At 42.5% G+C, this 24,289-nt stretch overlaps 1 protein-coding gene across 8 annotated transcripts in view; it reads left to right on the top strand.

Annotated features, from left to right (window-relative positions):
• The first annotated feature begins 1,646 nt into the window (after nucleotides 1-1,646).
• USP48 (ubiquitin specific peptidase 48) overlaps nucleotides 1,647-24,289 on the top strand; it is a 100,690-nt gene continuing 78,047 nt past the window's right edge. For all 8 annotated transcript variants that reach the window (XM_080799990.1, XM_080799992.1, XM_080799991.1 and 5 more), the window contains exon 1: nucleotides 1,647-1,997. In XM_080799990.1, the coding sequence (XP_080656116.1) occupies nucleotides 1,864-1,997 (134 nt within the window). In that variant the 5' untranslated portion in view covers nucleotides 1,647-1,863. The remainder of the gene's footprint in view (nucleotides 1,998-24,289) is intronic.

The following is a 24,289-nucleotide window of genomic DNA, read 5'->3' on the forward strand; positions in this document are numbered from 1 at the left end:
CCCACTGAGCCACCCAGGCGCCCCCCACATTTTCTTAAACCTAGATGTATCTTAAGCACTTGGGAAAGAGTCTTTGAGATGGTCCCGGTGTTGGCCTCACTGAGATAAATTCCTTTCCTGTTTCACCACCACTCATATCTCTGCCTTTGGATTTTTATCAGTGGTGAGTGGCTGCACCAGGTCTGTTTGGGACCCCCAGAGCCAGGTGCTTTGACACCACAGCTGGGTTACATCTCCCCGGTTGAGGGCTTCATTATTGCTGGCCCCTGTTACTTCAATAGTCTTATGAGAGGTTTCTTTGCTTTTGACCTTGACCCAGACTGAGGAAGCCATACAAAATGCAAATCTCCAGTGTCTCTCACCAGCTTTAAACCTTTCAAGGAATCTCTCAGATAATGGCAAGCCTGCTTCTCAAGGCTTACCTCTCACCTCCCTGTCTCCGAATTTGTTTTCTGACACCAAGAAGTTTCTCTCTAATGTGCCTTTGCTCCTTGCGGTTCCCTTTGTCTGTAATGGTGCCTTTTTTCTCTCCTGGCTAAGTTTTAGTCATCTTTTAAAGATGTGCTTGGAAATAATCTCTCCTGGTAAGCCTTTTCCCAAGTACTGCAAACCTTCCAAGGCTGCGAAGGGCAGCTCTGTGTTTCTACCGCTCTCCCCTCACCCACGCCCAATGGCGGGGACCACGTCTTATCTTCGTCATGCTTTCAGCAAATATTTGTCTAATGACTAGCACACTTTAAGCGTCAAGTCCAAGGTTACCCAGCTGGTAAACTGCTGTGTCAGAAATTAGTGCTTAGACCCCTGGAGGGCTCTCATTCAAATGTAAAGTCCTCAAAAATCTTCCCTCTAGCAGTGCTCTTAACAGTTTACAAAACATTTCGATCAGGCTAGTCTTTATATCCTGGGGCAGGACTTGTATAAAAAGGTAATGTTTCCAAACCCGGGAGCTAGAGAGGAGATTCAGCAAAGCACTAAGGAGTCATCAAAAGGAGGTAACAGCAGTGAGGAGGGTCAACCAGCTGCAGTGAAGACCCTCCCAGCCCGAGAAACCCCACCCAGGATCCCCTCCCCTCCAACCCCCCCCCCACCTCGAGGACTACAAATCCCAGCATGCATAGCATCCAGTGAGTGACAGCACGGAAGCACGCCGGGACACGTAGTCCAGTTGTAGTTGAGGAAAAGCCCAGAACGTCCCGTGACGTCAGGAGGGCTCGGGAAAAGAATCGGAACCGGTCCAGGCTCAAGTTTAATCATCCTCTAGAGAGCCGACCATGGTTTTTTTGGTGACCCGGTTTCAGGTCCTACCCCGCAGTCCAGCGACCCTGTGGTGTGCGTTGAAGTAGCTTCTCGCGTGATTCCTTCAAGGTTAAAGGGGAAGTAGCACAGAGCAAGAATAGGCAGACTTCTGCCCTCGAGGCGCCGGCTTGTTAGGGTAGTGGAATGCAGGACGCTAGCCTAGCTAGGAACTGAGACGCTGCTTCCCCAGCACCGCCGGTGAGGACGTGGCAACACTACCCCAAACAGCTGCTTCCCTTCCCTCCGCCCGTCGGGCTGGAGGCGCGGGAGGCGCAAAGGTTGCTGGGAACGCGCATGCGCCCACAGCGACGGGGAGTACACCTCCAACGTCTGCGGACGCGGGGGGTGTCGGGTGTCGGCGGCGGCGCTTTGCGGCCGGTCGTGCGGGTCGGGCGCGGGCGGGCGGGCGCGGCGGCAGTGGCGCGCACAGGTGATTGACTGGCCAGCTGGCTGAGGAATCGCCTGGTCCCCATTGCTGGCAGGTGGCGGAGCCCATTTGGGCGGCGGCAGCAGCAGCAGCGGCAGCAGCGACGGCCCGGCTCGGGAGGCGCTTCTCGGGCCAAGGCCATGGCCCCGCGGCTACAGCTGGAGAAGGCGGCCTGGCGCTGGGCGGAGACGGTGCGGCCCGAGGAGGTGTCGCAGGAGCACATCGAGACCGCCTACCGCATCTGGCTGGAGCCCTGCATCCGCGGCGTGTGCAGGTGAGGCCCGCGCACCGGGCCTTGCGCCCCCCACCTCGCTTCGGACCTTGGAAAAGCGGACCAGGGTCCGGGGGTCATGTTGGGGGAAGTAGGACGGCAGCCAGCTGTGTGCATTTAGCAGGCGCGGAGAGGAGCAAGGTGGAGGCTTCCTCCTTGGCGCGTCTGGGCGACCTGAGCAACGCAGCCATCCCGGGCTCGCTGCGCGGAGGTGATGCTGCTGAAAGCCCTTTAGAAAAAGGTTCTGGGTTCTTATCTAGAAGATGGCGGTGGAAATGGTTGAAGGCAGGAGCTGAGAGCTTAGCAGACGTTGTTGGTTGTATCTTGGCCACGGCTCGTCTTTTTCTATTGTAGAAAGGGAACTTCGTCGAAGTGAGTTTCATCACAGTATATCATTTATTACTGTTGATGGTGAAGGCTTGGTCATCTTAATAGTAGTTTTAGATAGGGCAGATTTAGAAGAACGTGTGGTTAGCCTGCCTCATTGGTATCCTTCACCCCCAGTTGACCTCCCGTCTCTCGTAATCTGTTTTAGGCTTTTTTTGGGGGGGTGGGGGTCGTCACTTTACCAGGTACGAAGTTTGGGCTGTGTAAGTTCTGTCCTTCACTTCCGCTTAGCCCTTGAACCTTGCCTTTCCTTTTAGTTCGAATTCTTAGGCATTGTTCCTGTCTCTTCTGTTTTTCCACCTTTTAACGCGGGAACTATAGTTTTTGTTCCGGAATGTTGTTGAATTGACTTAGCCACGCCGGGCATGCTCAGTAGCCATACTTCAGCCGGCATTTAGTAAAGGCTTTCTGCAGTTTTTACACTCCGCGGCGGGATCCGGAAGAAATGGAAGTCAAGGTCTCCGCTTCGGAATTAAAGTCAAGTTTCAGAAGTGATTCGAGTTAGGGAGCTTCCGTAAAGCAGACGAATAATTCCAGGCTCTGGGTGTCTGGCTCCCAGGGAGGGCACATCTGACTCCCGACAGTAAGTACTGGAATGACGGGGTCTGTGTATAATAGAATTTATTAAGCTTTAGTTAGTCTCTCAACGTAATCAGATTCCAGAGTAACCAAAAAAAAAAAAATACTTTCACTGTTACAATTCTGATTTTAACACGAGTAAAGGAGTAGGAATTGGCTGGGATCGCTGTAAGGGTAATGTCATAGAGGGTTTTTTTTTTTGTTTGTTTGTTTGTTTTTTAGGATTTTATTTATTTATTTGACAGGCAGAGAGGTAGGCAGAGAGAGAGGGGGGGAAGCAGGCTTCCTGGTGAGCAGAGAGCCCGATGTGGGGCTTGATCCCAGGACCCTGGGATCATGACCTGAGCTGAAGGCAGAGGCTTTAACCTGCTGAGCCACCCAGGCACCCTGTCATAGAGTTTTAAGTTGCAGTTGCAATGTTTGTATCCAAGCAGGGTTGCTGTTGTTGTTTTGGTTTTTTGTTGTTGTTTTGGGGGGTTTTTTTTGCGTTGGAGTATAAGTCATGTATTGTATGATTCACCCATTTAAAATGTACTGTCCAGTGTTTTTGTTTGTGTCTTCACAGGGTTGTTCAGCTATCACCACAGTCTGATTTCAGAACCTTTTTTGCCCCTCCCTGCCATGCTCTTTAGCCCTTAGATTGGCACTCAGTCCTCTCCTGTACACCACCACCCCAAGCTCCAGGCAACCCGCTGATCAACTTTCTGACTCCTAATTTGCCTATGTTGATTTCTTTTTTTTTTTAATTTTATTAATTTATTTGAGAGAGAGAGATGACAAGTAGGCAGAGAGGCAGGCAGAGAGAGAGGGGGAAGCAGGCTCCCCGCTGAGCAGAGACCCTCATGCGGGGCTCGATCCCAGGACCCTGAGATCATGACCCGGGCCAAAGGCAGAGGCTTAAGCCACTGAGCCACCCAGGCGCCCCCTAATTTGCCTATGTTGGACATTTCCTGTAAGTAGAATCTTAAAACAGGTGGATTTTTGGGATTTTTTTTTCACTTAATGTAATGTTTTCAAGGATCATCCGTGTTGTAGCACATGTTGGTATTTAATTTCATTTTTAAAAGTTTGTAAAACACGCAGCAAAATTTATTATTTTTTAAAAGATTTATTTATTTGACAGCACAAGTAGGCAGAGAGGCATGCAGAGAGAGAGGGGGAAGCCGGCTCCCCGCTGAGCAGTGAGCTCCATGCTGGGTTTCATCCCAGCACCCTGAGACCATGACCTAAAAGCAGAGGCTTAACCCACGAGCCACACAGGCGCTCCCCAAATTTATTATTTTATACAGTTAAGTGACATTAAATATCTTTATAACTGGTACACCCGTCACCATTGTCTGGTTCTAGGGCTTTTCTATCACCTTAAAAGAGACTCCATATCCATTAAACAGTCACTTCCCATTTTCCCCTCGAGCAACCACTGATCTTTCTGTCTCTCTGGGTTTCTCTTTTCTTAATATTTCCTATAAATGGAATCCTACAATGTGTAGCCTTTTTTGTCTGGCTTTCACGTAACATGTTTTCCATGTTGTAGCATTGATCTGTACTTTATTCTTTTTTTTTTTTTTTTTTTTTATTTTAATAAACATATAATGTATTTTTATCCCCAGGGGTACAGGTCTGTGAATCGTCTGGTTTACACATTTCACAGCACTCATCATAGCACATACCCTCCCCAATGTCCATTTCCCCACCACCCTCTCCCATCCCCCTTCCCCCCCGCAACCCTCAGTCTGTTTCTTGAGATTGAGTCTTTTATGGTTTGTCTCCCTCCCAATCCCATCTTTTCATTTTTTCTTTTCCTACCTCCCCCCAAACCCCCCCACCTTGCATCTCCACTTCCTCATATCAAAGAGATCATATGATAGTTATATTTCTCCGATTGACTTATTTCGCTAAGCATGATACCCTCTAGTTCCATCCACGTCGTCGCAAATGGCAAGATTTCATGTCTTTTGATGGCTGCATAGTATTCCATTGTGTATATATACCACATCTTCTTTATCCATTCATTTGTTGATGGACATCTAGGCGCTTTCCACAGTTTGGCTATTGTGGACATTGCTGCTATAAACATTCGGGTGCACGTGCCCCTTCGGAGCACCACGTTTGTATCTTTAGGATATATACCCAGGAGTGCAATTGCTGGGTCGTAGGGTAGCTCTATTTTCAGTTTTTTGAGGAACCTCCACACTTGTACTTTATTCTTTTTTGTGGCTGAATAATAGTTCACTGTTTGGATATATACCGTATTTTGTTTATCTGTTCATCAGTTGATGGACTTAAAAAATCCCCCCCCCAACTTTACTGAGGAATACCTGACAAATAGAATTGCCTAAGTTTAAAGTGTACAACTTGATTTGATATAAGTACATGGGGTAGAAAGAATACTATGAGCAAGGTAGATTTTTGTTTTTTGTTTTTAAGATTTTATTTATGTATTTGACAGAGAGTAAGAGGGATGGAGCACAAGCAGGGGCAGTGCCAGGCAGAGGGAGAGGGAGAAGCAGGCTCTCCGCTGAGCAGGGGGCCTGCTGTGGGGCTCCATCCCAGGACGCTGGCATCATGACCCAAACTAAAGGCACGTGCTCAACCTACTGAACAACCCAGGTGCTCTTAAGATCAAGATAGTTAAACACATCTGTCACCTCACATAGTTAACTTGATGAGCATTTTGTTATACCTACTTTTTGGCTGTTGTGCTTGCTATGAACATTTGGCTGCTAGTTTTTGTTAGAATACGTGTTGTCAGTTCTTTCGGGTGTCCACCTAGGAATGAAATTGCTGGGTCACGGTAATTATGTTTAACTGAGGTGCTGCCACACTGGTTTCTGGTGCTGCTGTGCCGTTCATTTTACATTCCCACCGGGAACGCGTGAGGGTTTTCATTTCCATCCTTGCCAGCACATGCTACTTTCCGTTTGTTTGCCATGCTAGTGAATTTGAAGTGGTATCTCATTATGGCTTTTTTTTTTTTTTAAAGATTTTGATTTATTTATTTGACAGAGATCACAAGTAGGCAGACAGGTAGGCAGAGAGACAGAGGAGGAAGCAGGCTCCCTGCTGAGCAGAGAGTCTGATGTGGGGCTCGATCCCAGGACCCTAGAATCATGACCTGAGCCGAAGGCAGAGGCTTTAACCCACTGAGCCACCCAGGCACCCCTCATTATGGCTTTGGTTTGAATTTTCTAACGACCAATGAGTTGAATATCTTTGTCTGTTTGTTGGCCATTTCTCATTTTTTTTTTTAATTGCCAAGTAATACTGCGTTTTACGTATGGACTTCCCACATTTATATATCCATTCATCAGTTGATGGGCATTGGCTAGTTTCCACTTTTTGGCTACTATGAATAATGTAGCCAAGAATATTTGTGTAGAGGTTTTTGTGTGGATGTATTCATTTATCTTGGGTATATCTGTAGGAGTGGAATTGCTGGGTCATAAAACAGTGGTTAACATTTTGAGGAACTGACAAACTTTTCCAAAGTGGCTGTGTTGTTTTACCTACAGTGTATGAAGATTCCAGTTTCTCCTCATCCTTGCTCTTGTTTTTTTTTTTTCTTACAGCCATGCTAGTGGGTATAAGTGGTATCTCATTGTGGTGTTTTTTTTTTTTTCTTTTATAGTTTATTTATTTATTTGAGAGAGGGAGAAAATGAGAAAGCGGGAGCAGGAGAGGAGGGAGGGTTGGAGGAAGAAGCAGACTCCCCGCTGAGCAGGGAGTCTGATGAGGGACTCCACCCCGGGACTTCAGGAGCATGACCTGAGCTGAAGGCAGTCGCTCAACCAACTGAGCCACTCAGGCGCCCCCTCATTGTGGTTTTGATTTGCAATTCCCTGCTGACTCAAGTTCAGCGTCTTTCCTGTGCTTCTTGGCCTTTTTGTGTATTTTTGGAGAACTGTCTGTTAAAGTCCTTTGCCCATTTTAAAATAGGGTTGTTTTGTATTATTGAGTTGTAAGAGTTCTTTATATATTGGATACAAATTCCTTATATTTGTAAATAGTCTCATTTCTATGGATTGTGTTTTCATATTTTTGTTGGTACTATTTGTAGTAGAAAAGCTTTTAATTTTGATATAGTCCCAACTTTGTTTGCTTGGTTGGTTGCTTGTGCTTTTGAGACTGTGCATAATCTGAGGTCCCAGCAAATTTTATCTGTATGCCTTTTTTCTTTCTTTCTTTCTTTGTTCGACAGACAGAGATCACAAGTAGGCAGAGAGGCAGGCAGAGAGAGAGGAGGAAGCAGGCTCCCTGCGGAGCAGAGAGCCGGATGCGGGGCTCCATCCCAGGACCCTGGGATCATGACCTGAGCCAAAGACAGAGGCTTTAACCCACTGAGCCACCCAGGTGACCCTGTATGCCTTTTTTCAATATACTTTTTTATACTTTACATGCACAACTGTTCTGAGATTCCAGAGCTGAAGAGGTGTTTAGTTCTTCTCAAAGAGTAAATGACTCAAGACTATTTACATTTCTGAAACTGTTTTTTTTTGTGTGTTTTTTTTTTTTTTAAGTAGGCAGAGAAGCAGGCAGAGAGAGAAGGGGAAGCAGGCTCCCTGCTGAGCAGAGAGCCCGATGCGGGGCTCGATCCCAGGACCCTGAGATCATGACCTGAGCCGAAGGCAGTCGCTTAACCAACTGAGCCACCCAGGCGCCCCTCTGAAACTGTTTAGTAAAATCATGGTGAAAGCAATCTGTATTAAATCGTATACCCACAGAGTTCTACAAATATTATGTATCTTAAGTCTTTAAAAGAGTTTTTGCTTAACAATGAGGGTAATAGTTAAGTAAGTTCCTTGGAGTAAATTGGTTGGAAAGAGGTGTGCATTTGTCATGTTGATCCATGTTGCTGAATTACCGATCAGAATGATGGCTCCACTTTACAGTTCTGCTGTGTTAGAATGTCTTGTTTCCTCATACCATCGCCAACACAATATGGGGGGTGGTGAGGCATAGGGAGAGAGAATTTTTCTTCTTTTTTTTTTTTTTTTTTTGAGATTTTATTTATCAGAGAGAGAGCCCGAGAGCATGAGCACAAGTAGGGGGAGCAGCAGGCAGAGGGAGTAGCAGGGTCCCCGCTGAGCAAGGAGCCTGTTGCAGGGCTCTATCTCAGGACTTTAGAGATTGTGACCTGAGCTGAAATCGAGTCTCAGTCTTAACTGAGTGACCCACCCAGGTGCCCCTTAATCACGCTTTTTGATCAGATAGGTCTCATGTTAGTTTATTTCTTTTTGTGATAGTTAAAATTTTGATAGGAAAATTTCAGTCTAGACTAACTTCTACCCATGTATATAGGAGTAAGATGTCTATTTTGCTCTCATTAGAGAAACAGTACCAATGACTTATGAAATTAGATCATTGCAGAATGTAAATGCATTCTAGAAAGTCAGTATGATGCCCGTTGACTTCTCATAGCTCTAGTCCAAAACCTTTGTGAGGGCTTCCGGGCCTCACTCTGAAGCTTTCTTCATCCAGCTGTTTTTTAAAAATTCTCCTTTATTTATTAAAGATTATTTACTTATTTGTTTGACAGAGAGAGCACAAGCAGGTAGATAGGCAAGCAGAGGGAGAAGGAGAAGCATGCTCCCTATCGAGCAGGGAGCCGGATGCAGGGCTTGAACCTAGGACTCTGGGATCGCGACCTGAGCTGAAGGCAGACATTCAATGACTGAGCCACCCAGGCGCCCTTACCCAGCAGTTCTTCATTGATGAAGTTCAGTGGCAACTCCTTTCTCAGTTGGCTCATGTTTCCTCACTTCAGCAGTATTGGTCCCTTGTGCTTTGCTAACTTTCCCTGACCCTCAGCGCAAGTTAGGGGACCTGCTTTTTAATTAAAAAAAAACCAAAAAACAAAAAACAATTTTTCAAAGATTTATTTATTTGAGAGTGTCCTGCTTGCAGGGGGAGGGGCAGAGGAGGAGGGAGAACCTCCATCGGATTCCTGTACTATGAGAACCCGATGAGCAATCCTTGTTTTATTTGCATTGCTTGTTCTTTTATTACTTAACACAAATTTAATCTAAAAATTGCAAATTTTATGCATCTTACTGGTTTAAAAAGGTGTTTTGTGTTCCATGAAACTTGGGTCCTTATCTGTTCTGGTTCATGGTTAAGTATTTTTTTGCTGCCAAGTATTTTAACACTTGGAGAATACTTTGTCCTTAATTTTTGTGCAAAGTCAAAGCCCCTCAATCTCAGGCTAACTAACCATTGTTAAAATAGTATATTGTTGGGGCGCTTGGGTGGCTCAGTGGGCTAAGCTGCTGCCTTTGGCTCGGGTCATGGTCTCAGGGTTCTGGCATCGGACTCTCTGCGCTGCAGGGAGCCTGCTTCCCCCTCCCTCTCTGTGCCTGCCTCTCTGCCTACTTGTGATTTCTGTCTGTCAAATAAATAAAAACTTTTTAAAAAATTATATTGGTTTTTTTTTCTTTCTCTGTCTTTTAAATTCAAATATTTGAGTATCTGCTGTATGTCTTACTGGAGTAAATATTCGTTCTTTTATTCAACAGATAATTTTGGCACCTACTGTATGCTTGGTGTAGTATTCTAGAATGGCTCTGAGATGACCCCCCAGAAGATGAAGTTCCTTCTTCATGTGCAATGTATTTTACAGATAAGGCAGAATAGAATAAACAGTGTAATTGTTATTTTAGAAAAAAGGGGAGAAATGTCACACTACATACTTTCTGTAATTTGTTTTTTTCTTTTTTTTTAAGATTTTATTTATTTATTTGACAGAGAGAGATCACAAGTAGGCAGAGAGGCAGGCAGAGAAAGAGAAGGAAGCAGGCTCATTGCTGAGCAGAGAGCCGGATGTGGGGCTTGATCCCAGGATCCTTGGATCATGACCTTAGCTGAAGGCAGAGACTTTAACCCACTGAGCCACCCAGGCACCCCTCTGTAATTTGTTTTGATTTTTATAACACCTTTTTATTTGATAACACCTAGAAAATTTACCTTACTCTTTTAATAGGCATGTGATATTTCATTGTGTGGAGGCTGATGTGTTAAATTTCAGCAGTTCCCTGTTGGTGGACCTCCGGGTTCTCAGTTTTTGATACTATACAGATAGTGCTTCTGTGAACATCCCTCTTGTATGTATCTTGGTTGGGTGAATGTTTTCACTTAGGTTGCTGGATGAGAAAGAGAAAAAGGGCATGATGACCATTTAAAATTTTGATAGGTGGTAAAGGGTCATACTGTTGAACACTGCATTCTAGATTCACCCTATTTCCCACCTTCCCACCCCAGACATTCTTATTTTAAATACCTACTTTAATAGTGAAAGCATGTTATTTTCCTATGCCCCGTCCCCCCCCCCTTTTTTTTTTGGCTAGTACCATTGAGCATCTTTTTATATATGTTGGCCATTTATATTTCTACTGTGAATTGTGTGTCCTTCATTGTTGATCATTTTCTTACTGATTTTCAAGAGCTTTTTGAATACTTCTGCTGAAGATCCTTTTTCCTAATTTTTTTTGACTTTGGTGTTTGTTTTTTGTTTTTTTTCCTTTTGGTACATTAAAGATTATTTATTTATTTATTTATTTGACAGAGAGAGAGAGAGAGAGAGAACACAAGTAGGGGAGTGGGAGAGGGAGAAGCAGCCTCGCTGAGTAAGCAGCCCGATACGGGGCTCAATCCCAGGACCCTGGGATCATGACCTGAGCTGAAGGCAGACACTTAACGACTGAGCCACCGAGGTGCCCCTCCTTTTGGTACATTAAAACTCATTTTTATGTGGTCAAATTTGTCAGTATTTTTCTTAATGGTTTCAGGATTTCCCGATTCCAAGATTGTAGAAATGTTCACACATATTTTTAGTATTGATGGTTTCATTTTATGTATTAAATCTTTGTCCTTTACAGTTTAATTTGATTTAGAGAGTGAGATTGGAATCCAGCTTTATTTGACTTTTTAGCCAAATGGCTATTCAATTTTCTTAAACCATATATTGAATAATCTAATCATCCCTCACTAGTTAAAAAGGCCACTTTTATTATATGACAAATGATTATATGTACTTGGGTTTCTTTTATTTATTTCTACTTTTTATTTTTTATTTCCCTTATTAATTTGATTCATCTCTGTATTATGTCCACAGTTCCAATTACTTAATAATTTAAAAATACCTGATAAGGTTAGACCTTTCTTAATTCCTCATAGAGTTTTTCTAGTGTTTTTGGATTTTTTTTTTTAAGATTTTATTTATTTATTTGACACAGCGAGAGATAGAGAACACAAGTAAGGGGAGCAGCAGGCAGAGGGAGAGGGAGAGGCAGGCTCCCCGCTGAGTAGAGAGCAGGGCTAGATCTCAGAACCCTGAGATCATGACCTGAGCCCAAGACAGAGGCTTTAACCCACTGAGCCACCCAATTGCCCCTCTAGTGTTCTTATTTAACTAAAATTTATTTTTTTACATACAGAAAAGCACACCAATCATATACATTACACAGGGTAAATTATCACAAGGGAACATATCTGTGTATCTACCACCAAGATTAAAATGTTGCTAGCATTCTGGAAGACACCCATCTTTCCTTTACTGCCTCTTACTGGTCATTAACATCTTCCTCCTCAAAAGTAACCACTACCCTTACTTTGGACACCACAGATTATTTTGCCTCTTTTGCACTTTGTATACAATTAATTATACATTGTAGTTCATTCTGGCTTCATTTGCTCTCACTGTGTGGTTTGTCCACATTGTGGGTAGCAGTAATAGGTTCATTTTTAAGGCTGTGCAGTATTCCGTTGTGTTACAGTATAACTTGATCCTTTCTGGTGGTGATGGTCATTTGGAATTTTTCCAGAATTTGGCTGTTAGGAATAAAGTTGTAGTAAGCATTCTTGTATGTATCTTTTGATAACATATACATACACTTTCCCCCATATATATACATTTTTGATAAAAGAGGACTTGCTGGGTCATAAATGTTTATTTAGCTTATTAGATAATGACAGACTGGTTTCCAGAATGATTATATCACATTATACTCTTCTGAGTACTGTGAGTTCATTTTCTACATATCCTCACCATAATCTGTTTAATTTTAGCCATTATGATGGATGTGTCATGGTTATCTCCTTATGGTTTAATTTGCATTTCTCAATTGACCAATGAAATTGACCTTTTCATATTCTACTATTTACATATCCTCCAGTGGGGTGCTTGTTTAATTTTTCAAGCCTCTTTGAAATTTAAAAAATTTTATTTTTATTTTTTATTTTTTAAAGATTTTATTTATTTATTTGACAGAGATCACAAGTAGGCAGAGGCAAGCAGAGAGAGAGAGGGAGGCAGGCTGAGCAGACAGCCCGATGCAGGGCTAGATCCTAGGACCCTGGGATCATGACCTGAGCCGAAGGCAGAGGCTTCAACCCACTGGGCCACCCAGGCGCCCCTTAAATTTATTTTTCAAAGATTTTTAAGTAATCTCCACACCCAACATAGGGCTCAACTTAGAAACCTGATCAAAAGTCTTGCTGCACTGACTGAGCCAACCAGGAGCCCTGCCTTATTCTCTTAACAGCATCTTTTGATGAACAGGAGTGTTAATTTCCGTATAGTCCAGTTTAGCAATATTTTCTTTATTATTGTTGCTTTTTGCATGTATTCTGTTTAAGAAATCGTCACCTTTCCCCAGGTCCTAAAGATATCCTCTGTTATCCTCTACAAAGCTGTATTGTATTGTCTTTCAGAAGGAGATCTATAGTCCACAGTCCACTTGGAATTGACTAATTTTATTCTTGTCGTTTGGGAAGTAAGGTCCTGGAAGAATTTAAGGATTTCTTGTTCACTGTGACCTTAGCAGTGTAAGATGAGTGTTGAATGACTCCTAGTGGTAAAGATCTTTGATGATAGAAAAAGCAGTGATTCCAAGGGAAAGGGAGGACATACATAGGGAAAAAAAATAAAAATTAACCAAATGAGACTTTTGCGAATTCTCTGTACTTCATATATTTCTCTTAGCTTCCAAGGTAATGATCTAATTATTAAGAAAAAGTTATTCTTATATTTGGGACAGTCTTTTTTTGTTTTGTTTTGTTTTGTTTTTTAAGATTTTATTTATTTATTTGACAGATCACAAGTAGGCAGAGAGGCAAGCAGAGCTGGGGGAGGGGGAAGCAGGCTCCCCGCTGAGAAGAGAAACGATGCGGGGCTCCATCCCAGGACCCTGGGATCATGACCTGAGCTGAAGGCAGAGGCTTTAACCCACTGAGCCACCCAGGCACCCCATATTTGGGACAGTCTTAACAAAGAAATGGAATAGAAGAAAAAACTCACTTGATCTAAAATTCTTTTGTTTTCTGTATAATATTACAAAAATTCCTTTAACCCTTTTTTGGTAAAACTAATTGAAATTTAGAGTCAAGGATGGCACAGGGTGCTTTTCTTGTGGCTTTATTATACGTTCACTGATGTGCACTTCAATTTGAGAAGTACGGATAAGCTAAAATGAAATATAGTTGCATTGGGCTTCTAAGGAGTTTGAGCTCACTGCTGACTTGAACTCATCTCAAATAAAAGCTACCACCTAGAGAACAAGATTGTAATATTTTCATAAAATTCCTTTTGATTTTCCTGCATATATGTAAAAACAATGCCATCATATTGTTAGGCATATTTTGAAAAGGTACTTTGTAATCTAATAATAAGAATGTGTTCCCAGGGTATTACAGAGTTTATAAAAGTACTAATTTCTAGTCATTGCATATATTTCATTTTACATGGCCCGGAATTTAGCCATTTTCCTATTGAGCATTTGCCTGCCCCCCTTTTTCTCTCCCCACTTCTTTTGTTAGCTCTTTCTGAGCATCCTTGTAAGTAAAGTGTCTGCTTTGTTTATTTTCTTAAAATAAAGATTGTAAAAGTTACATGAACGTCCCCCCCCTTTTTTAAAAGATTTTATTCATTTATTTGAGAGCAAGGATGCATGAGTGGGAGGGGGAGAGAATGTGAAACAAACTCCCTGCGGAGCTCAGAGACTCATGTGGGCCTCAGTCCCACGACCCTGAGATACTAGGACCTGTTCTGAAAACAGAAGTTGGACACTCAACTGACTGATTCACCCAGGCTCCCCAAATTTAATTAGATGCCTCTAATTAAATTTTAATTAGAGGCCTCTTCTTAAATGAGATGAACATTCTTAAGGTTTTTGATATTTGCTTCCCCCATCTGTGTGCAGTACCTGAACATCCCTGCCACTCTGTGCCCTTGACTTTGTGAGTTTTGGGGTACCTGGGTGGCTCAGTAGGTTCAGTGTCTGCCTTTGGCTTGGGTCATGACCCCAGAGTCCTGGGATCGAGCTCCGTGCAGGTTTTTCTCCCTCTCCCTCTGTCATTTCCTTGCTTGTGTTGTCTCACCCTCTCTTTCAAATAAATAGTCTTTTTTTTTTTTTTTCAAGATTTTATTTATTTATTTGACAGAGATCACAAGTAGGGAGAGAGGGGGAGGCAGTCTCCCTGGTGAGCAGAGAGCCCGACGTGGGGCTCGATCCCAGGACCCTGGGATCATGACCCGAGCCGAAGGCAGAGGCTTTAACCCACTGAGCCACCCAGGCGCCCCTCAAATAAATAGTATTAAAACTTTTATTTTTGTGAGATTTATAAACAGTATCTTTTGATATCAAAATGATATCTTTTGATTATTAGTGAAGTTGGAAGGTATTTTTTCAAATGTGAACCCATTATTTCCCAAATTGTATAAAGCCTGAGAAATGCTTCAAATATTCCTCTTCGGAGAACTAAGTTCCACTGTAGGAGGGGGCAAAAAATTTCCAATTTTTTTTTTTTTAAGAATTTATTTATTTGACCGAGAGAGATCACAATTAGGCAGAGAGGCAGGCGAGAGAGAGGGTGAAGCAGGCTCCCCACTGAGCAGAGAGCCTGATGTGGGGCTTAATCCCAGGACCCTGAGATCATGACCTGAGCCAAAGGCAGTGGCTTAACCCACTGAGCCACCCAGGCACCCCAAATTTCCAAATTTTAATGGTTAAATAAGCCTATCCACATAGGAAAAGACTTTTGACTTGCCAGTTAGCACCTCTCTTCTACCTCCCAGCGTTTTTCTTTGAATACCAGTTTGGGGAATATCCTATTAGAAACTAGATTCATAGTATTTCTGAGTTGGCTCACTTCTTAAATCCCTTTTGCTTGGCTAATCCCTTTCTCTAATAGAAATTTGAATTTCAGGCCAGCTGATTTAATATGCTAATTACAAGAGTTTTGGGTATATTGATCATTTTTATACATTGCAGTTTTTGAATCTCAATTTAGTGGGGCATAACTTTTGAGGTTTGGAAAAAGGAAGATATTTCTACTTTTGGTAGTTGGCAGAGCCTCAAAGGTTGATTAGATTCTGAAACTTAAAAAATATATTTTTAAATTTTTTGTATATCCAATAAACTATTTAAAGGATTGTCAACACTTTAGGACAACTTCCATCCATGATGTTTAATGTAAGGTTGGTGTTGAATTGTATTGCCTTTGTCAGTTGCTGCTCAAACTTTTTTTTGCCTGAGACTTCAGTATGTATTTCAGAGAAATCCTAGAAGAGGGACATACGTGCCAAGGGACCTGTTTGTGGCTCTTTTGTTTTTATTTTTGCTTATATCTTGCATGTCTAATACCTGAGAATTTGGTACAGTGCCATGAACAAAAACATGTACAATTTTCCGTCATTACAACCTGGAGTTCAGATTATCTTAGTTTTCCTTTATTTTCATTGCATCAAGAAAATAGGTGCTTTAGTAACTTAAGTAAAACGTTTCCTCTTCAATAAAAATGTAAAGTAAAATAATTTTATGTGATTAGTTGATAGTCATCTAGTTTAAATAGAAAAATGATTTACATTTTTATTTGTATATATTTTGTTAGGAAAATGGTTTTGTGTACATTGAGAATGTACATTGCCACGGCTCCCCACATCATCCCATCAGATTATTTCAGTGTTTCTTTGTGTACATAAAAGCAAACATTTTCTTACTCCTCCTCTTTCCTACACAAGGTAGCATGCTGCATACACTGTTCTATACCTATAGACATTTTTACACCAGTAGTTAAAAGCTTCCTAGTTTGTTTGTTTTTTTAAGAAGTCAAAAACTTTAAACAATTGAGGTAAAAATATATACATTGAGGGACACCTGGGTGGCTCAGTTGGTTAAGCAGCTGCCTTCGGCTCAGGTCATGATCCCAGCGTCCTGGGATCGAGTCCCACATCGGGCTCCTTGCTTGGCGGGGAGCCTGCTTCTCCCTCTGCCTCTGCCTGTGCTCACTCTCTCTCTCTCTCCCTCTCTTTCTCTGACAAATAAATAAATAAAATCTTTTTTAAAAAATTTAAAAAAATTTAAAAAAAATATATACATTGAAATGTTCCTGTTCATTCAGATTTTTTCAGTAGACTTTATTTTTGTATTTTGTATTTAGGGGTGTCTTGTTTTTTTTTTGTTTTTTTTTTTTTTAAGTAGGCTCTGTGCCTGATGTGGGGCTTGAACTCCCAACCCCAAGATCAAGAGTCACATGTTCTACTGACTGAGCCAGCCAGATGCCCCAAGACTTTATTTCTTAGAGAAATTTTAGGGTCACAGCAACACTGAGTAGAAGTATAGAGATTTCCCATGTACCTCCTGCCCCAAAATATGCCTGCTCTCCCACTATCAGTGTTCCCCACCAGAGGGTTACGTTTGTTTTTGTTTGTTTTTTAAGATCTATTTATTTTAGAGAGAGAGGGAGGGAAAGAGCCAGCCCACTCGAATGGTGTTGGGGGAGCAGCAGAGGAGGAGGGAATCTAAGCAGACTCCCTGCTGAGGTTATGACCTGAGCCAAAATCAAGAGTTGGACACTCAGCGGACTGAGACATGAAGGCACCCCCGGAGGGTTACACTTGTTAATAAGTCAGTGGACCTCCCTTCACTCCTCATTGTCACCCAATGCCTATGGTTTGGTTTGGTTTTTTTAATTTTAGGTTGGTGGTTTTTTCCTCCCAATACTTTATTTAATTATTTGTTTATTTAAAGTAATCTCCCAGCCCAGTGTGGGGCTCAGACTCACAACCCCAAGATCAGGAGTTGCATGGCCTACCCACTGACCAGCCCGGTGCCCCAGTTTTGTTTTGTTTTTTAATACTGGGGGAAAAGTGGCATTTGGTACTCTTCCATTCTTTACTGCTGGATATTTTTTTGTTTGTTTTATTTAAATTCCAGTTAGTTAACATACAGTGTAATAATAGTTTCAGGTGCCCAATACAGTGAAATAAATGCACTCCTTAATCCCCATTACCTATTTAACCCATCCTCCCACCCCTTTCCTTTCTGGTAACTTTCACAGTGTCTGTAGTTTACATCAGGGTTTTTTTTTTTGGTGGTGTGTATGTTCTGGGGGTTTGGGCAAATGGATGAAGATGTACATCCGCTATTACAGTATCATATGGAATAATTTCACTGGTTAAAAGTCCTCTGCCCTGCCTGTTCATCCTTCCTGACGTCCTCCAACTATACTTTTTACTCTCTCCATTGTTTTGCTTTTTCCAAAATGTAATATAGTTAGAAATAGTACATAGTCGTTTCATACTGATTTCTTTGAATTAATAGTATTCAGTTAAGCTTTTTTTCATGGCTTGGTAGCTCATTTCTTTTTAGTGCCATATAGTATTTCATTGGCTGTATTATAGTTTATCTGTTCTTTATCCCCTACTTAAGGATTTCTTAGTTACTTCAGAGTTTTGACAATTAAGTGTACAGCTGCTTTGTAAATATTTGTGGGAAGGCTTTGTGTGGACGTTTTCCATCCCTTTAGATACATACCTAGGAGCACAATGAGCATGATTGTTGTTTGGTATACAAGTGTGTGTGTGTGTGTGTGTGTGTGTGTGTGTGTGTGTGTGTGTATTTTAAAGATTTTATTTATTTGACAGAGATCACAAGTAGGCAGAGAGGCAGGCAGGCAGAGAGAGAGGGGAAAGCAGGCTCCCCACCGAGCAGAGAGCCTGACACAGGGCTGGATCCCAGGACCCTGGGATCATGACCTGAACCGAAGGCAGAGGCTTTAACCCATTGAGCCACCCAGGCGCCCCGGTATACGAGTATATTTAATTTTTTTTTAACATGAAGCATTTTATTGTATGCTGCTGCCAGTGTGTATAAAATAATTTTCCGAAAATTCAGAGAGGTAGAGATTAAGGACTGACAGAAGTGTATATATACATATGTGTACATATATATATGGCAAGTGTTACAAGGATTAGCTTTTTTTATAATTTTTTTTAAAGGGGAAGATGCCACTGGGTGTGGTACATAAACCATGAATTCTGGAACACTGAAAAGAAATAAAGGGGAAGATGCTTTATTTATTTTGAAAGGTTTTCTTTATTTGTCAGAGAGAGAGAGAGAGAGAGAGAGAGAAGCAGGCTCCCCGCTGAGCAAGGAGCCCCATGTGGAACCCAATCCCAGGACCCTGGGACCATGACCTAAGCTGAAGGCAGACGCTTAACGGATGGAGCCACCCAGGCACCCCAAGGAGCTCACTAAGTTTTGATATGTAATCAGAACATTTCCATCATTCCAGAAAGTTCCTTCATATTCTCTTCCACCTAGTTCCCATTTCCCTTTGGTAACCACTATTCTGATTTCTTTCTGCAGAGATTAGTTCTGTCTGTTCTTAAACTTTGTATTAACGGACTCTTCAGAGCCCCATTACTTTTTGTGTCTGGATTCTTTCGTTCAACATGTTTTTGAGAATCGCCCATGTTGCATGTATCGGTAGTTTTTTGAGGGAGAGGGGCTGAGTAGTATTCTGTGATAGGAATTTATCCTAATTTGTTTATTAATGGACATTTGGATCATTTACAGCTTTTAACTTTGTAAGTAAAAATTGCCTATAAACTTCATGTACAGTCTTTGGGTACTTGCATCCATTTCTCGTGGGTCCTCATTCTTGCGTACAGTTACATTGTATACTACTGTATGGATTTGCCACAGCTTATTCAGCCAGTTCCCTGTAAAATAGACAATGGGCTTGTTTTTAGTCTTTTGCTGTTAATAATTCCATATATAACTTTGATTTAAAATTTTTTTTAGTGTTTTTTTTTTCCTTTTTGACAGAGAGAGATCATAAGTAGGCAGAGAGGGAGGCAGAGAGAGTGGGGGAAGCAGGCTCCCCGCCGAGCAGAGAGCCCGATGTGGGGCTCAATCCCAGGACCCTGAGATTGTGACCTGAGCTGAAGGCAGAGGCTCAACCCACTGAGTCATCCAGGCACCCCTGATTTTAAATTGTTTTTGCATGTGTGCAGGATGTCGGGTAAATACTTTAGTGATTTCCATAGATGCTGGAAATTGTTCTCCATAGAGAATATTCCATGTTTTAGCCTCAGTAGCATTGTATGAGAAACTGCCTGTTTCCCATGGCCTTGTCAAACTTTGCCTGACAGATAGGTGAGGATGCTTATATCTGGGATGGGCTAGGCTATGCCTTGGGAGTAAATGACTCCTCAGTCTCAGGGATTTAAAACAGCAAACACTTATATCTGGCCCCAGCTGTGTGTGGATTACAGACAGGGGGTAGGTTGAGTGGAGGTGAGGGGGCTCCTCCTAGCCACTTGGATATCTGCCATTTGGTAATAGACATCATTTGAAACCATGTCAGTTCCTCTGGATGGTTTCAGTACCAGCAGTTAAATGCATGCCTTAGAATTATGTGTGTCAAAAAAAAAAAAAAAAGAATTATGTGTGTCATTTCTGCTCCCAAGTCATTGCCCAGAGCTTGTTTCTTGGTCCCACCAAAGATCAGAAAGTATCTAGAAGGAGAGAGGAATAGTAGAGGTAAACTGCTGCCTGGTGGTTACAATACAAGGTGTTTCTGTCTACCTTCATTTTGTGTTCTCTTAGAGCAGAGATGGAGCTTTAGGGCCATTTGTATATTTTTGAGTTTCCTGTTATGTTATTTTGCATTTTTATGTTTTTAGTTTTGCTATCAGTTTGTAGGAATCCTTTATGAGATTTTTTTTGTGGGGTGCCTGGGTGGCTCAGTCGTTAACCAGCTGTCTTCGGCTCAGGTCAGGATCCCCTGTCCTAGGATCAAGCCCCACATCCTGCTCCCTGCTCAGTGGGAAGCCTGCTTTTCCCTCTCCCTCTGCCTGCTGCTCCCCCTGCTTGTGCTCTCTTGGTCTCTCTGTCAAATAAATAAATAAATACAGCGTTTATTTATTTATTTATTTATTTTTAAATACAGCTTTAAAAAAAAAGATTTGTGTGTGTGTGTGACATGAGTTGCAAAACTTTTCTTCATTCATTCTTTTTTGGCTTTGGTTATGTATTTGTTAAACAAAGTTTTTATGAGATTGAGTGAAAGTAACTTTTCTTTTATGGCTCCTGAATTTTGAATCCTAGAAAGGTCTTTCTCGTTCCAAATTTATAGAGAGATTTGCTGGTGCTTTCTGTGTTCGCTGTTGTGATTCCATACACATTTACATCCATGTTTCATTTGGAATTTGTGCTGGCATATCCTGTGAAGTATGAGTCCAACTCGATGATCTTCGAGAGAGCTGCCTGCTTGTCCCCACCATTTATTAGAAGTCCTGTCTTCACTTCCCACTGATGCGAATGCCTTTATTGAATACTTAATTACCATCTGTATTTGGGTCTGTTTCTGAGCTTTTTCTTCTAGTGTGCTGTTTTGGGATTTCAGAAAATACTTTAGGCTCCATGTTCAGTGTGGGGCTGGAACTCATGACCCTGAGATCAAGAGTTGGATGCTCTACCTACTGAGCCAGCGAGGTGCCCTCGATTATGCTGGGTTTTGTTCTTTTTTAAGATTTTATTTATTTATTTGACAGAGAGGGAGATCACAAGCAGAGAGCCTGATGTGGGGCTCGATCCCAGGACCCTGAGATCATGACCTGAGCCGAAGACAGAGGCTTAACCCACTGAGCCACCCAGGTGCCCCTTGATTACGCTGGTTTTTTTTTTTTTTTTTTTTTTTTTTTAAGATTTTATTTATTTATTTGTCAGAGAGAGTGAGCACAGGCAGACAGAGTGGCAGGCAGAGGCAGAGGGAGAAGCAGGCTCCTCACTGAGCAAGGAGCCCGATGCGGGACTCGATCCCAGTACCCTGGGATCGTGACCTGAGCCGAAGGCAGCCGCCCAACCAACTGAGCCACCCAGGCGTCCCGATTACGCTGTTTTGATTTGCGGTACTCACCTTATGATTCTGTATCTAGTTGGGCTTAATTTCCTTCCTGATTATCTTTTTAGAAAAGATAGTTTCCTTTTTGAATTTTTGCTATATTCCAAGCTCTGCTTGATTTAAGAAAATTCTTCTAATCGTTGTATAAAATTTTGTAATCCATGGACACCTGGGTGGCTCAGTTGGTTAAGTGGTTACCTTCCGCTCAGGTCATGATCCCAGGGTCTTGGGATCCAGCCACACGTTGGGCTCCCTGCTCTGTGGGGGAATGTGCTTCTTCCTCCGCCCCTCTCTCTCTGTGTCTTTAATGTCTTTCTCTGTCTCTCATGAATAAATAAAAAATCTTAAAAAGAAGAAAAAACTTATAACTCATGAAGATGTACCACATGTATCCCATGGCTGAGAATGATGGGAGTTTGAGAAGTGTGTCATGAAGTGTTTTGTTGTTGTTGTTTGTGTTTTTGTTTTTGTTTTTTGTTTTTCTTGACAAGCAGGAGCCTAGTACCTTGAGGTTCTCCCCATCCCCTTTTCAGTTTGAAATCATGATGATGGAAGGGGGAGGGGCTCTGTCTAGGAGTCTGGTAGGCTGCCCTTGGTGGTTTTGGAACTCTGCTTGGACACAGAGCTGTACGTTGTAATATTGACAGTGTTTTTTTTTTTTTTTTTTTAAGATTTTATTTATTTGACAGAGAGAGATCACAAGTAGGCAGAGAGGCAGGCAGAGAGAGGGGGAAGCAGGCTCCCCTCTGAGCAGAGAGCCCGATGTGGGGCTCGATCCCAGGACCCTGAGACCATGACCCGAGCTGAAGGCAGAGGCTTAATCCACTGAGCCGCCCAGGCACCCTTGACAGTGTTTTAATAGTTAATTTGCTTTGGGGATTTTTTTGTAACCTACTCTATGAAATGGAAAACTTTGGATGAAAATGCTTATTTATTTAATTTTTAGAGATTTTATTTATTTGTCAGAGCACACAAGCAGGGGAAGCCACAGGCAGAGGAAGCAGCAGGCTCCCCACCGAGCAAGGAGCCCCATGTGGGACTTGATCCCTGGTAGATGCTTAACTGAGCCACCAGGTGTCCTGAAAGTGCTTTTTTAAAAATACTGCCAAATGTTTTATTTTGTTTTTGTTTTTTTTGATTATTTATTTATTTGACAGATGGAGATCCTAAGTAGGCAGAGAAGCAGGCAGAGAGAGAGGAGGAAGTAGGCTCCTGCTGAGTAGAGAGCCCGATATGGGGCTGGATCCCAGGACCCTGGGATCATGACCTGAATTGAAGGCAGAGGCGTTAACCCACTGAGCCACTCAGGTGCCCCTAATACTGCCAAATGTTTTATAGCAAGTTTACATCTTAGAAGGATGGAAGAAAGAAACTTTCGGTGAAAGTTCTAACCTTGAGACCCTCAGATGAAAAAGCTGCTATAGAGCCAGTCATCCAACCTCAGAATGGTAACTGCACTTTACAAAACATGATAAGCCAGGATCCTCCTACCTTATGTGTCCTGTTTGCTATGGGCTGGTTTGGATCCTTTTGGCCAGAAATCAGAATTTCAAATGAAATCAGGTTGTTAAGTGAATGAACGTTTTACGGAATTCTAGATGTGAGTATCCTCAAAGCATTTATTTGTGATTTCCATTTTTCTTTTAAAAGATTTTAAATGCAGCTGCATTCATAAAAACCTGATTTCATTTTTCCCCTCACCACACAAAAACTGAACAGTGGTAAGTGCTGTTGATTTATTTGACCTCTTATCTGGTCCAGCATCTTACATTTCCCATCCTCATTTCTGATCTCTTCTGTTATTAACTGTACCCCCTTTAAATTCTCTCATTGGTCCTTCTCTCTCTTACACACACACACACACACACACGAAGAGTCAGGACTTACAATTTAAAAAAATAACCTTAGATGCTTAAAACTTGTCTTACTAAGAAGCAGGAAGAGCTTTATAAGAATGGTGTTTATTGACAAAACTTGTGGAATCTTCAGGTGATTCTTAGAAGGCACTGTGGTTGAGAAGCATAATTAGAGGATCTTTCTGCAGTTAAAATCTGATTCTTTTCTCTTTCTTTTTTAAAAAGATTTTATTTAGTGAGAGCGAGAGCGAGAGAGCGAGAGAGAGAGAGATAGCAGGAGAGAGCATGAGTGAGGAGGAGAGGGAGAAGCAGTTTTCCTGCAGGCAGGGAGCCTGATGTGGGGCTCTATCCCAGGATCCTGGGATCGTGACCCAGGCTGAAGGCAGACATGTAACCGACTGAGCTGCCCAGGTGCCCCACAATTAGTTTTCTTTTCAGAAACCTGAAACTGGCTCCTTCTTGCTTGCTGGATGAAGTCCAAGCTCTTCTCTCAGTATTCGCGGTCTTCTGTGAGCGGAGCCCCTGACTTCTGCAGCCTCCTTGGCCTTCCCGTCTTCCTCTCAGCAAAGCCACCAGCTGTGCTGAGCTGCCCGTGGCAGGAAGACTTCCTTCTCTCTTAGAGTATGGCAGGGGAGCTGGCATCGATTTCCTCTAGCTTGCTCCTCCAGCCTTCGGGTCCATGAGCTGTCTGCCCGGAATGCTCTTTAGTTCGTGTCCCACGTGGACTGAGTTCCTGCGTGCCCTTGGAGACTTTCACCTTCACGGGACTGCCTCCTGTCCTGTGGGATCTCCGCTGCGGGGTCCCATGCTTGATGCCACCACTGCATTTATGTCTCGGAAGCTCTCCTTTTACTTGTCACCTCCTGGGCCGTGAGCCCTTGTTTGATGCCTAGGACGTGGTCTTTCATTTCAGCATTCTCTGGCCCGGTAGTTATCTGGGTGTCTCTGTGGGACAGAATGTGTCACCCTGTGAAGCCTAGTTGCTTTTATGAGATGGTAGGTTTGGGTTATCGAAAATGATAGTGTGTTTACTGTTAACTCCTGTTGTGTCGTGACCTGTCTAGTGGGCATTTATTGTTGGCGGTTTGAAACCGCCGTGCAGCCGCTCTCTGAGCGTCCAGACTGGCCCCAGTCCCCTGTTTGCATTAACTTCTGCTCTCACTGGAGGTCAGAGAAGCAGAATGGTCGTACCGCCGCATGTATTACTCACATGTTTTATAGACATGAGTTTCTAAGGGGATTCAGAGTAACTATGAATGACCAGAATGTAAAGTATCTGTCAAAATTTGC

This window comes from Martes martes (genome assembly GCF_963455335.1).
Source record: "Martes martes genome assembly, chromosome: 4".
In the NCBI taxonomy this organism is placed as follows: domain Eukaryota; kingdom Metazoa; phylum Chordata; class Mammalia; order Carnivora; family Mustelidae; genus Martes; species Martes martes.